Consider the following 14,698-nt stretch of genomic DNA (forward strand, 5'->3'; position numbering starts at 1 on the left):
ACTAGAGGTGTCTGATGTTGCTTGACAAATTTCTCTATAAAGCAAAATGCTAAATGCTTCTGAAATTAAGAAAAAACATGAACACATTGTTTTTTGTGTGATGAATGCTCAGAGACAGCTCGCTATTTGTTTTGGTTCTGAAAATACTGACACAAATTTTGGTCTGATATTAATTTTTTTATTTAAACAGCATTTTAAAATGTATTGTTTGATTATCACTGTACTAATACTAATTATGAAGCAATTATTTGAATAATATATTTACCTTTATTTTTTGCTAAATGCTATTCAGAAATCCATTCAATATCTATACCTGCTTATTCCTATTTGGGGTCACGGGGATGTGTTGTAGCCCATCCCAGGTCTCTTCAGGTGAACAGCAGAAGTACACCCAGGACAGGTCACCAGTCCATCACAGGGCCCCATAAAGACAGACAACCACACAAACTCACACTCACTCCTATGGGCAATTTAGAATCATTAATCAATGTGTATGTCACATGTATGTCACAATGTTTTTGGACTGTGGGAGAAGTAGGCTACCTGGAGAAAACCCACACAAACTCCACTCAGAAAGGCACTTGCTGTGTTTTGAACCAGGAACCTTCTTGCTGTGAGGCAATAGTGCTAACCACCATCCACCGTGCTGCTCGCCATTCAGAAACTGAATCAATTACAAACAAAACCCTGCTTCATTGCATTTACATATGAATTACTTCAACCATAATGCGAAAAGGCCCAATATTCCTAAATTTTCCATTTCTTTATCTTTAACTCTATAAATTTGATATGTAAGATGTTCATTATTTTGTCGTACATCTGTCTTCATCTTTACCGGGTGTCTAAATGTTTTACAGGCCTATAAATTGTCTTTGCCAAATAATGTCCTTTAAAAACGGGAATAAAAACTACAACACCCATATTCCATAAGCTGCAGCCGGATGTTCGTGTTGCACAAATCTGGCGCTGATCTATCCGGGTACTTCATTCACTGCTTCCTTTCGCGCCGGGTAACCGGAGAGCAGTGCGTCCATGTGCGCAGTGACTGGGACTTGAGAGTCCTCTGAAATATTAAAATCCGAGCCGTAGCCAGAGTTTTCATAATGGATCCCGATTCTCTGATCGAAGCCCTTCGGGGGACGATGGACCCCAACCTGCGGGAGGCCGCGGAGAGACAGCTGAACGAGGTAAAAGTGGAGAGTAGCTGTTAATGGTGACGGCAGTTGTGGCGCGGTCTCGACTCGGGCCTCGGTCGTTCACAACATCAAGATGGTGCGATCACGCAGACTGGGCTCTGCTGCCCTTACCGTGATATAGCAAGTCCTAAATCCCGCCAGTCAGTTTGCCTAACGTCGCTGGGCTTCACCCACTCGCTGCTATCACCACGATAGAGCCGTTAGTACGAACTCAATCGCATTTTTCTGTCGATGACACACTCGTGTAACCAACGCCAGCGTTAGCTTCGCCCTGAGCCAGCTGTGTGGCTAATGCTAACCCCTCGGCTAGCTGAAGCGATCATTGTGCACTGAAACATTTTGGACTAATTTCAGAGCTGACGCGGAACATGGAAATTGTGGCTTGTGTCTCGGGCTACAGAGGAAGCTGAGTGATTGTAGGGCATGCGATAGCTGTCGTGTTTAACAACAGGATACTGATGTTTAGCGGCGCGGCTAATGTCGGCTAGCTAACTTGGCTAGCTACTTGTTGGCTGAGCTGCCGTAGATCCGCTACATAGCTGCTGTTCACGTGTCACTGTGACAAGCTCTGAAGAGGTGACAGTCTGGGGAAAAACGCAGTAAACATGACATTAACCAGCGTTGCTCTGTTGTTTACTTTAGCCAGTACACGATAATACATGATCGGTGCCTTTACGCTTTGAAATATACCATAAAGTTGAGTTTTTTACGATAGCCCAGTTGCATATGAGCTAACATACACTAAGCTGCGGTTAGGTAATAATACTGTGTAGTTAGATATTTGTTATAAACATTTTTGTCTGCCTTTTTACACAATCCGAGTTATTAAAGATCTGGCTGATCACATTAAATCAAGTGGCAGATTCGCGTCCAAAAAAAAAATTGGCTAATCCTGAGTCTAAGTTTAGCGTTGGTTATAATTTGTATCTCTGGAGTTGGTTTCATTCTGTGATAACTTTCCTGAATACTACTGAAGCAACTGGAACCCCATAAATAATATTGATGATTATGATTTGAGATGCTTTCAAGGCCAAGGCCTGAAATTGTTTTAAACCCCAATTTGTCTGTGTGTGTGTGCCATAACTGGTATTGGACATTCAAATTGCAATGCCATGACTAAGCACCACCATTCTTCTACATCCTCTAAGTCCCTCACTATTAAATGGAAATGGATGCCAGTAAACTAGGTCCATGTTATAATAAGCCAGCTGTAGCACATATGTTAAGGTTGTTTTTCTCCAATCTAGTAATCTTCACTCCACTTTTATTTTAGGCTGCAGTGCAAGGGGCTTGATTTTGTTTTTGTTTTTTTTTTTGTTTTTGTTTGTTTTTAAAACACCCACATATGCACTGGTAGTGATGTCTCACTGAAATGACATAGATGGGACAGTGTTAAAAAAAAATCGTGAGGTGAAAGAAATGAATCTGTTTAGTGCATAGTTTCTAAACACTCTTCTTTGCTTAGTTATACATACAGTCTGACTGTTTCGTCATGGGAAATGGACAGGTAAGTACAGTATAAGTACATAAGTACACCGCGTCGACCTAAGCTGATACAATGGAGCTTCTGTTGGCATAAAGCAGAAAATAAGCATATGCTGTAAATTCTCGTTATGGCGTTCTCATGTGTGATGTCTGTGATGTTTGGAATCAGCAGCATTTTTTTGTGTGATTTTGACATCCCAGATGCGAACATCGTCGTTTACAATCGATCAGTCTCGATCAGTGAGCAAAGTTTTAATGGCTCATCCTAATGCAGCTTACTTTCTGGATATGAATATTACACAGAACTGTATCAGATAATTCACTTGCAGTTGTAATGGTACAGTATTTGCCTTAAAGACTGGTACTTGTTAAAGGGAGTCTGTTTGTATAAGAATTGTCCTTGTGAGAGACTTCCTGATGTGATATTCAGAGTTTTTTATGATTTTATTATGATTAATGTTGACTATGAAGCCCACAGTATTTTTCTTTTTCAGTCAGTCAGCTATCAACAGCGTAGAACAGCAGATCACTTTACTAGTAGTGGGTTTTATGCAAAATATTGTCAAACCTACTTCTTATTTACCTACTTTTGATTCACAGGGTCACACCCAGGTAAACTTTTTGTCCACTCTGCTGCGTGTCACCATGTCTGATCAGCTGGATTTGCCTGTCAGACAAGCAGGTAAGTCTGCATTTTGATATACAAAAATAGTTCTGCAGTTCAAAATGAAAATTAAACACATCAATTAGTGTTGTCCTTTGAGAGAATCTGTTACCAGCTGGTTGTTTATGGATTCGGTCCAACATATCTTTACTGTCAGCTGGTTTGTCAAATCTGAGTTGGGTGAGGGAGGCATTTAAAAACTGTAGTTGAGATTTAACACAAACAATCACAGCTTTAAAAAAAAAAAAAAAAAAATGTCCAAAGCCATTCTCCCAATCATCTGGGAGAAAATACACTGGTTTGATAACAACATTCATCTTTTGGACACATGTTAAATGTATTTTCAGCTGTTCAAAAAAAAAAAAAAAAAGTTAGGTTTGAATGCAAAGGTCTCCACGTGACTTTGACAAAAGAATTTGTAAATAATTGTTGGTGACACTAGAAGACTATCATGTTTATCATTAAACAGTGTCTGTGTGGCTGTATTTTGTCCTGACAGGTAATGTTGTTGTGTAACTTACTGTAGTGCTTCATCCTATTGGTCAGATTGTTTTTGAGGAGAAACAGAGTAGATATTTTCCATGATCTCAAATTAAACATGTCTTTTATGTAACAGTTTTAAAAAAAGATAATGTAGCTATGATACATGATTCACACTTTATTTTTTATTTTTTTTAGGCTAAAGTGCTATATTGAAGTGCAGTTAAATATAGCTTGTTTTGATATAGTGCTTCTATGTGAAGAAGGTGTTAATAGAGGGTAAAATGGGTTTTAAAAAAAAGTTTAAATCCTGACCAGAGCTATTGGAGAAAGTGCATCTGAATCCACATGTGCCCACCTTGAACACCTTAAAGTAGACTAGATGAGGAACAGGTGCTCCAGAGTGCATAGAAGCTGTCAGATAACAAACCAACATTGTCTTAGTTTGTTCATTTCAGTTGTATTTTCATCAGTGTGGGCAAAATATACTGTATTTACTCAGCATTTCAGGTTTTCTGCTAACCCCCCCAATATGAAAGTAAAACACAAATGCACAAAATAAAAACTGCAATTCTCAGATCAGTGCTACTGGGTTTTGTCAAAACTTACAATTTAAATCGTTTGGTTCCTATATTTGTCTCAGCATAGTTGTGCCACCTAAGTGTTGCCAGTTGCCAGTCAAGGGTATTGGTAAATGTAAGGTCATTTTGTTTTGCAAGCCAAACTAACAAATTGCTTTCTTTCTTTTTCTTTGCTACAAATCCTTGTTGTGTCAATTTGTTCGTCCACAGTATGTGGGTTTATGGAGGTAATTTTAGGTAGTTAATCCACAGCAGCCTCTGTCCCTACACTTTAAATATGGTCCTGATTCAGACTGGTGCAGTTTGTTAGAGCTTAGCTAATACCACTGTCATAACTGAACTGACTGACTTTGTGTGGGGTTTTCAAGAAGACGTTTTGCTATGGTCCATGAACTGAGTTTATGACTGATTTTTAGTGGCTTTGCAGTGTTGGACGGTAGTGTAGCTTGGTGGTCACAGGTGGAGGGGAGTGGTGTTATGCTCCGTCAGCACTGATAGGCTGGATTACCATTGCTTCGCCAGCGGTTTGGGCTTTTGTGTCAGCACTCTGTCTGCCTCCCTGCCCTCCCTCCTTCATTCCCTCAGATGCCCCTCCCTGCGACCCATAGGAGTCAGAGTGGGGGCGATGCATTGAAGATGTGAACTCAGCTGACACCCTGGTGTCACATTCAAAACTACTGGCCTAAAGATGGAAGAATTTATTTCTGCAGCTTGGAGCTTTAGTTGGTTCTGAATTCACAGTACTGTGTTACCATGATGTACAGTCACTCATGATGTAGATGCAGTCAGTGTTATGGGTGCAGATCTAGAAGTTACATAAAGTACACCAGCAGAAGTTCAAACCCATATATAGTGGTTTGTCTCTATTGTGCAGCAGAGGAGGGAGCTTATTTTGTATTTGTCAAACTTGAAATGAATATGATTAATACAGCCATAAAATAATATTCACAAATGTCTAGGTCTTTATATTTTAAGTCTCTATGAATCTGAGATTTTCTCTCTCTCTCTCCTCCCTCCCCCTCCAGGTGTGATTTACCTTAAAAATATGATAACCCAGCACTGGAATGATGGAGACTGTTCCGCCACAGAGACGCCTGTCAGTAACATCCCTGATGAGGACAGGCAGTTCATTCGCGACAATATAGTGGAGGCGATCATCCACTCACCCGAGCGCATCAGGTAACCACACACCCTGTAGGTAGAGCAGACTCAGAGGGACTCTGGAGATTTTGTTGTCCATCCCAGACACTCTTTTCCCCTTTGCATACAGTGTCATGTCACTTTAAAAACCAGTCAGTCTAAATTGCCCCTTCTGAACTTATCAGGGTGCAGCTGACAACATGTATCCACCACATGATCAAGCATGACTACCCCGGCAAATGGACAACTATCGTGGACAAGATCGGCTTTTACCTGCAGTCAGACAACAGTGCAGGCTGGCTGGGCATCTTGCTCTGTCTTTATCAGCTTGTCAAAAACTATGAGTAAGTCAGAGTTCTCGAGCTTCAATTTTTGAATTCTATTGCCACAGATGACATCAGGTTAACATTGTGCCATTGTGTGGCTGACATGTAAAACAGATACAAGAAACCAGAAGAACGTCAACCTCTGGTGGCTGCCATGCACATCTTCATGCCCATGCTGAAAGAAAGATTTATCCAGCTGCTCCCTGAACACTCCAGTGACTCAGTCCTCATACAGAAACAGATCTTCAAAATCCTCTACGCCCTTTTTCAGGTATAACCACAGCAGAAACTTTTCTTTAGCTATGTTTTTTTTTTTTTTTTTTTTTTGTAATGACAAAGATAAACTTAAAAAGCGCAACTAGTATTGAAAATACGTTTGGTTTGGTATTTGAAATCAATATTTAATCTTAAATCAGTAAATTTCCTTTGGCATGCAGATACTTAAGTCTAATTGTCTTCATCTCAGTACAACCTCCCGCTGGAGCTGATCAATAGACAGAACCTGACAGAATGGATGGAGATCCTGAAGACAGTAGTGGACAGGGATGTGCCGCCAGTAAGGAGACAAAATGAATTCATACCACATTCTTAAAAAAATGTTACAGTTTTCGAGATCTGCACATTTATGTGATTGTTGACTGTCACAAGCTGACTGTGCCAGTGTTGTCCTTGGTTTGTGCAGGAGACGATGCAGATAGATGAAGATGAGCGACCCGAGCTGCCGTGGTGGAAGTGTAAAAAGTGGGCCCTTCACATCTTGGCCCGCCTATTTGAAAGGTAAAACTGCAACAGTTTTCCCTTTAGTTTGATCGACATATCGCACAAACAGGTTTACATGACGTTCATTGTATTAATCCCTCCTTTTAGGTATGGAAGCCCAGGCAACACAACCAAAGAGTACACACAGTTTGCAGACCTTTTCCTCAAGGAATATGCAGTTTCTGCACAGCAGGTAAGAACTTCAGAAGGTGTAATGTAAGAAGCAGCAGCAACAACAGTGTGTCTTTAGACTGCACGTCACAAACTGAAGGATGTTTTTTTTTTTGTTGTTTTTGTTTTTTTTTTTTTGTTTTTTTTTTTTTTTGTCTTCTAGGTGCTGCTGAAAGTCTTATACCAGTACAAGGAAAAGCAATACGTGGCTCCCAGAGTACTCCAACAGACTCTCAACTACATCAACCAGGGCATAGCACATGCTCTGACATGGAAAAACCTCAAACTGCACATCCAGGTATAAATGCAGGCAATATTTTGTCCTGTATGTGACAAGTCTTAGATGTAAGTTGTACAGTTTCAGCAGCGAGTTGTTCCACTCATGGAAGCATTAAGCTAAAGCACTGCCAGTTGAATGTATTCAGCCAAGATGAAAAGAAGCAGCACAATGAGAAAGCTGATTCTCATATCCTCAGAGAGTACTGTCTCACCAGCTCAGTGGAAAACATTGACTGTAGCTTAAAACTTTTTCCTCAAGTCCAACAGTCTGCAGTGCTGGATCGGTATCTGTCGTTAAATGTGTGGAATTTTGTACTTCATGTTTATAACTGTCCAAATGCCTGACAGCCACTGAGTTAATATCATCCCCCACCCCAAACTGTTCATTTTGTTTTTCAGGGCATCATTCAGGATGTGGTTTTCCCCCTCATGTGTTACACAGACAGTGATGAGGAACTGTGGCAGGAGGATCCATACGAATACATCCGCATGAAGTTTGGTAAGCAGAGAGAGTTGGTGCTTGTAATTCCAGAGGAATGTTGTGCATGAGTGAAAACTAACCACTGCTCCGATCTCTGCTGTCCCCCTTAGATGTGTTTGAGGACTTCATCTCTCCGACAACTGCAGCCCAGACGCTCCTCTTCACTGCCTGCAACAAGAGGAAAGAGGTGGCTGGAAATAATCTTTTGGTTGATTTCCCTTGAAACGCTTCTGTCCCCACTATTCATATTTAATGCGGTCTAAAGAATAATGCCGTATGTCATTCTTCCTTTTAGGTGTTGCAAAAGACTATGGGCTTCTGCTACCAGATTCTCACTGATCCCACATCTGACCCCAGGAAAAAGGATGGTGCCCTCCACATGATCGGATCTTTGGCTGAAATCCTGTTGAAGGTAAGCAGCTCCCGGCTGGTGTGTTTGCCTTGCTCATTTGATAACTCCCCTTCTACACACAGATTGAAAGCCATGTGTTTCCAGATGTGCTGAGCTTTTGTAACATGATCCATTAAAAAGGATTTTCATCACATCCTTCTGTTTTTACTTCAACTGCTGTCTTACTGATGCAAGTGATTTTTTTTTTTTTTTAAACAGAAACTGATTTAGACATCAGAGATGGTGACATTTATCATCTACTCAGCTGTGGTCTGGGAGGCTATTATTTTGTTGAAATGTCTTTACTTTTTCATATCCTTGGTTTAAATATTCAAGTGCTGCTACTGGGGAGTCGTCACTAATCAGTTCTCAAAAAGTTTTGCCTCAACAGCCTTTTTTCTAGAACGCGTCGAACATGCTGTAGATGCTAAAAATGCTAAACACAGAAGATGTGTGTTTGACATCCTTATGAAACTTGCCATTTTTGTATCTTTCTCTACACAGAAAAAAATATATAAAGACCAGATGGAGTTCATGCTGCAGAATCATGTCTTCCCCCTGTTCCGCAGTGAACTGGGCTACATGAGGGCCAGAGTAAGTGATCATCCCCTAAGAGGCAGACCACAGATTAGTGTGATAATGATATTGAATAAAGTCCCTTTCAGTTCACTGGCATTTAAGTTTCAGATTTTTCCTGACACACTTTCTAATCCTTTCTGTTTTCCCATAGGCCTGCTGGGTGCTGCATTACTTCTGCGAGGTAAAGTTCAAAAGTGACCAGAACTTGCAGACGGCTCTGGAATTGACTCGCCTCTGTCTAATCAATGACAACGAGATGCCAGTTAAGGTGGAGGCTGCTATTGCACTGCAGGTTCTCATCAGCAACCAGGAGAAGGGTGAGAAAGTCATGCAGCCTACAGTTCGCCAGTAGCACTGCTTACAGTGAATTATTATTATTATTATTATTATTTTTGGCCTTTGGCATTATCTAATGAAACTTGTTTGTTTTACTCTTTAGCTAAAGAATACATCACCCCCTACATCCGCCCAGTGATGCAGGCACTCCTGCATATTGTCAGGGAGACGGAGAACGATGATCTCACCAATGTCATACAGAAGATGATCTGTGAATACAGTGAGGAGGTCACCCCAATCGCAGTGGAGATGACGCAGCATTTGGTAAGTGCTGCTATTATGCAGCCAATGGTTGATGCCATTGTGTATGATATCATCACTGGCCAAATTAAGTCCAGTTAAGATATCACAATAGAAGATGATCTGTACCATTTAATTCAGAGTATGAGCCACTGAGATAAGTCACTCACTGAGAAACCCAAAAAGAAGTCTGGTTTTGCCCAGAAATGAAATGTGCCTCATAAATGGCCTCAACATAACCACGTTAAGGTAGCAGAAGCATGTCCAGATAACATTTGCTTTTCCTCTCTTTATTCATCAGTGGTTTTGTACAGTCAGTTGCACAGCAGCTCTAATGTTCACCTTGTAAATGTGCTGATAGTAGATGTTGTGTGTCTGCATTTCAGAAAGTGGCTATGGAGAGCTCAGTGTATTGTGTATCTCAGGCATGTCCTCTGTAGTGCTTTAAGGAAAGGGTGTGATTGTGTTTTAAATTAATGTTCCTTGTTTACAGTCAAATATTTTTCCTGAAGACGTTGATGCCTGGATCTTCCAGGACTAACACTTAGTGGGAAAACTAACTACACAGACATAATGGTTTCTCTATTCACTCTTCAGGCAATGACGTTCAACCAGGTGATTCAGACGGGTCCTGACGAGGAGGGAGGCGATGACAAGGCGGTGACGGCTATGGGTATCCTCAACACCATTGACACATTGCTAAGTGTGGTGGAGGACCACAAAGAGGTTAGCGACATATCCACCAAGCAATGCTGCTTACACAAACACACACTTAGATACACACACACGCACACACACACACTCTCTTGGCTGATCATTTATCGCCGTGCCACTTCCTCTGCAGAAGCAGTTCTGGTCTGCTGTAGCGTTCCTGCCAACACACTTCAGCCACCCACTAACTCCTGGGAACACGCTCTGTTCTCACCATGTTCAGAATGACTCAGAGGCTGAGGCAGGCGCTAGAAATAGTGTCAAGGCATATTACCTCTATGTCGGTCGAAAAACAGGACTGCTGGTGCTGGAAGCCAAGGGGCCATTGGATTTAACAAGCATCGTTTTACTGACAATTTTTGATTGCATAACAGTATTGCTCACATCCATTTATTTCATTAGTGGTTCTTGGAAATGGAGCATCTTTAGTTGATGTACGTGTATTAGTGATCATAATGCACCAGGTAAATTTAAAAAAAAAAACACACAATGGAACGGAAGTGTTTCTTTGCTTCTGGTCATATAATAATGTACTTATTCACTAAAGTCAGAGGTTGTTTCCATACAATGATGTTTGACAATAAAATCATGGTCTTAACTTTAAGAGTAGAAGACTTATCTTTTAAAATGTGTTCCGTTGTTTAAATCCTTGCTGTTCCAGATCACCCAGCAGCTAGAGGGCATCTGTCTGCAGGTGATTGGCACTGTGCTGCAACAACATGTACTGGGTAAGCAAAACCGGTTCTTCCTGTGCTTCCACTTTCCACATGCATGTTGCACTAAATCCCTCTCTGCCTTCCTGCACAAGAGCTGACTGTTGATAATACAGAAAAATATATTTGCATTTGGTGACTCTTCGTTCTGTGGTTTCACAGAGTTTTATGAAGAGATCCTGTCTTTGGCTCACAGCCTGACCTGCCAGCAGGTGTCGCCACAAATGTGGCAGCTCCTTCCACTGGTGTATGAAGTCTTCCAACAGGATGGTTTTGACTACTTTACAGGTATGTACTTTGGTAGGGGTATTTGTATTGGTTTTGGAATAGTAAGTGGGCTTCAGAGACATAGGTTTTTAACTGGAACAACAGTTCTGGATCAGTTCTGTCAACCAATATTATGTATTCAGTATTTATTGGGAGAGAGGAAGTGGATATCGGTACCAGTTTTTATAATGATGGCAACCATACAACCCTCCTCTGTAAATAATATTTATGTCTTTATTTCTGTTTCAGATATGATGCCTCTTCTTCACAACTATGTCACAGTGGATACAGACACTCTCCTATCTGACACCAAATACCTGGAGATCATCTACAACATGTGCAAGAAGGTAAAGTGGGGGAGTTGTTAACACAGACTGAAGGATGTGTAAGACTATAGGTAAATAATTTGTGATGATCAGTGTTGACTGTGAGCTTTACAATTGCCTGTCCTTTCACAGGTCCTGACAGGGGATCCAGGTGAGGACCCAGAGTGCCATGCAGCCAAACTATTAGAGGTGATCATTCTGCAGTGTAAAGGCCGTGGAATTGATCAGGTCAGTATATAACAAAGATCACTTGTAATCCCAGAAAATGAGCCAGCATTAATATAACTGTAGAGATTCCAACTTGCTGCTCCAAGATTTACATCTACACGATGCTATATTGCACTAAATTAAATTAAAAATGTTTTTTTAATTTAAGCATCATAATATTTGGGGTTTCTGTTTTTGAAAAAAATCCATCCTGCTGTTGCAGGTTGTACCTTTGTTCGTGACTGCTGCACTGGAGCGTTTGACACGGGAGGTGAAGACCAGTGAGCTGAGGACCATGTGCCTGCAGGTGGCTATTGCTGCACTTTACTACAGCCCCCCTCTTCTCCTCAACACTCTGGAGAATCTCCGCTTTCCCAACAACACTGAGCCAATCACTAACCACTTCATAACCCAGTGGCTCAAAGATGTTGACTGCTTCCTTGGGTAAGACCACTTTCAAGTGTTGTAATACTTGATAATAAATCTTGTTCTGTTTGTAGACGGGTTCTATCGGTTTAATCAACCATTTGTTTAATGAGCTATTGTCTCCCTTGCTACTTATTCAGGCATTGTGTTTTTTTGATTTTTTTTTTTTACGTATTTATTTTTTTGCCACAGACTCCATGATAGGAAGATGTCCATTCTTGGGCTTTGTGCTCTCATCGACCTCGAGCACAGGCCTCAGGCTGTCAACCAGGTGGCCAGTCAGCTTCTTCCAGCAGCCATCCTATTGTTCAGCGGCCTCAAGAGGGCGTACGCCTGCCGAGCGGAGCATGAGAACGAGGAAGAGGATGATGATGAAGATGGGGAGGAGGATGAAGACAATGGTAAGGCTAAGGTGTTTGATGTCTTGACATCAGACAAATTCAGTATTACGCTACAAGATGTGTTAGGGGGTTTATTTAGTGCTGTTTCAATGTGTTCCTTTAACTCTCTGAATGAATGTAGCTGAGCTGGGCAGTGACGAGGATGACATTGACGAAGAGGGCCAGGAGTACCTAGAGATGCTGGCAAAACAGGCCGGAGAGGACGGCGATGATGAAGACTGGGAGGAGGACGATGCTGAGGAGACGGCACTCGAGGGCTACACTACAGCTGTAGATGATGAAGACAACTTAGTGGACGAGTATCAGATCTTCAAAGCCATATTACAGAGTAAGATAAGGACCTGGTTTTGAAAAGTTTGTGTTAAATGAAATGACTCCATAGAACACAATCACTAATCTAACTTTACTGTGATGCAGATATCCAGACCCGTGACCCAGCATGGTACCAGGCACTAACACAAGCCCTTGATGAGGAGCAGGGCAAACAGCTTCACGACATTGGCACACTTGCAGACCAGAGACGGGCAGCACATGGTGAGCACCTGCTGAGACTTCAGGTTGCAGCAGTTTAAACCCTGATGTAGCTTGTCATTCTGCCAATAAAGCATTTTTTGCATGTTGCTATTTCCTGTTTTTTCTTTTAATACAGTTGCTGCTCTGTTTTAGAAATTTTAACACATATACCTTTCACCTGTCACTCAAAAAGTCCCACAGCAAACACAGCCTCTATTCACCGTATACAATATAGAGCAATGAAATAAGCTGCCTTGGTGACTTTGGGATGATTTAAAAATCACATTTTCCATACCAAAGAAGATAAGCACGTGTCGTAATACAGGTTCAGTAGTAGAATATCAGTACACAGTGAACCACCATGCCTCTGTGCCTTATAAACTAGAGGAAGTTTTCAAAAACCTGGTTTTGTGCTGAAATTGTGTGGGCTCAGTGTTCTGTGATGCTTATGCAGGGAAGAAAAATTCGAACGCCTTACTCTTTAGAAGACATAAACATTGTCTTGGACTTTTAACTGGCATTTAAAATGGCTAACTTTTCGAGTACCAGCTTTCTAGTGAATTGGAAATGAGCAATCACATTAAGCACTCTTACTCATCTGATTACAGAGTCCAAGATGATCGAGAAGCATGGCGGATACAAGTTCACAGCACCAGTGGTGCCATCTACTTTCAACTTTGGAGGCACTGCTCCAGGAATGAATTGAGTCATCTGTTGTTCTTTTTATTACTCTGTGACTGATTGTAGTGAAGTGAAAAAAGCTTGTGTTGTTCCCTTAAGTAGTGGTTCCAGAACTGGTTCTTCTCAGTCATTCTTCAATCTGTCAAATGGGAAATAGCACCAGAAGATGTGGGAAAGAAACCAAAATGCAACCAATGGCTGGGGAAAACAAACCAAGAACTTGAGCACGATGCAAGAGAAGAAGCTCTCAACAACTTTGTCTTCTAGAGCCCAGTGTGGAGGATACCATAATGGCAACTCTTTTGTTTTTTTCCCACTTAAACATAATTGGGGGATTAACAGTTAGAAATTGATAATGGGACTAAATATTTCATTATCACTGTTGTGGCCAAATGGCTAACATAAGATTTTACCTCTGGCAGTGGTGATATCTACATTGTTTTCTGCATAAACAAAAAAAACTCCTGTTTATGTAGATAAAAGCCAAGGTTTTGATTTTTCAAGCAGCCTTGAAAAACAACCGGAGGGATTGGGGTGTCAACAGCTGTATTCATATGTAGCATATTGGATACTTCATAGCACTATGTGATGCCTGATCTCTGTAAATTAATGACTAGCACTTTCATATTGTTCAGGTCTCCTAGCCTTCTGTATCAGACTGCAAATTTTTTAAATTGAAGACTATTTAAAAATGAAAACAGCTGTAACTTTGCTACTCTGCAAGCAACTTCTGTAATGACTGGTTGTCACACATCTGGTTACAGAGCGTGTCAGTGGGCAACTCGGAAACATAGATTTCAGGAAAAAGAGAATGCTCTTGGTGTTCAGTATGGCTACAGGACATGTGTTTGTGAGCACTGAAAGTACAATTGGATACATCATTGAAGCATGTACAATTGGACTTATCGTGAAGGTCTCAAGCTTTTGGTTGGTGTATGGATGAACCATCTATATATACAACATATTAAAAAAATCCAAGGGAATTCAAGACCTTGTGTTTACTTACAGGTATGCTTCTTCATCTGCTTTATTATAATTGACTGGAAGCTGATTTTTCAGGTGGAGAGAATTGGGGATTGTTTCTGGCACTGTTATAAATAATGGTTCACAGAAACCTGGTTAGAAATACTGTTCGCCACAGCAGTTCTGACACAAATTAAGTCATCAACAGCAGAGACCTTTATTATTATTTTTTATCATACCATTTTTTTACTTTGTTAGGGACCAACAGCCCAGAGTCGTCCTCAGATCTGCAGAACACAAGAAGACAGGCATGGGACAAAGTACAACTGCACAATTACCAAGAGGACACCTAGGGAGGCTCCTGTGGCAACTGCTCTAGAAA

General features: G+C 41.1%; 1 protein-coding gene across 1 annotated transcript; it reads left to right on the forward strand.

The window, feature by feature from the left end:
* The first annotated feature begins 978 nt into the window (after positions 1 to 978).
* On the forward strand, positions 979 to 14,341 carry ipo7 (importin 7). Its single transcript, XM_026319980.2, has 25 exons — positions 979 to 1,187; positions 3,282 to 3,363; positions 5,432 to 5,585; positions 5,732 to 5,890; positions 5,987 to 6,143; positions 6,339 to 6,428; positions 6,555 to 6,649; positions 6,740 to 6,824; positions 6,966 to 7,100; positions 7,481 to 7,580; positions 7,673 to 7,749; positions 7,858 to 7,974; positions 8,458 to 8,547; positions 8,684 to 8,849; positions 8,972 to 9,132; positions 9,706 to 9,834; positions 10,481 to 10,547; positions 10,695 to 10,820; positions 11,049 to 11,146; positions 11,258 to 11,353; positions 11,556 to 11,776; positions 11,951 to 12,159; positions 12,281 to 12,487; positions 12,577 to 12,693; positions 13,281 to 14,341. Exons 1-25 carry the CDS (start codon positions 1,104 to 1,106, stop codon positions 13,376 to 13,378), a joined length of 3,120 nt encoding a protein of 1,039 aa, XP_026175765.1. The 5' UTR covers positions 979 to 1,103; the 3' UTR covers positions 13,379 to 14,341.
* Positions 14,342 to 14,698: the final 357 nt, after the last annotated feature.

Source organism: Mastacembelus armatus, chromosome 3 (assembly GCF_900324485.2).
Source record: "Mastacembelus armatus chromosome 3, fMasArm1.2, whole genome shotgun sequence".
Taxonomy (NCBI): Eukaryota; Metazoa; Chordata; class Actinopteri; order Synbranchiformes; family Mastacembelidae; genus Mastacembelus; species Mastacembelus armatus.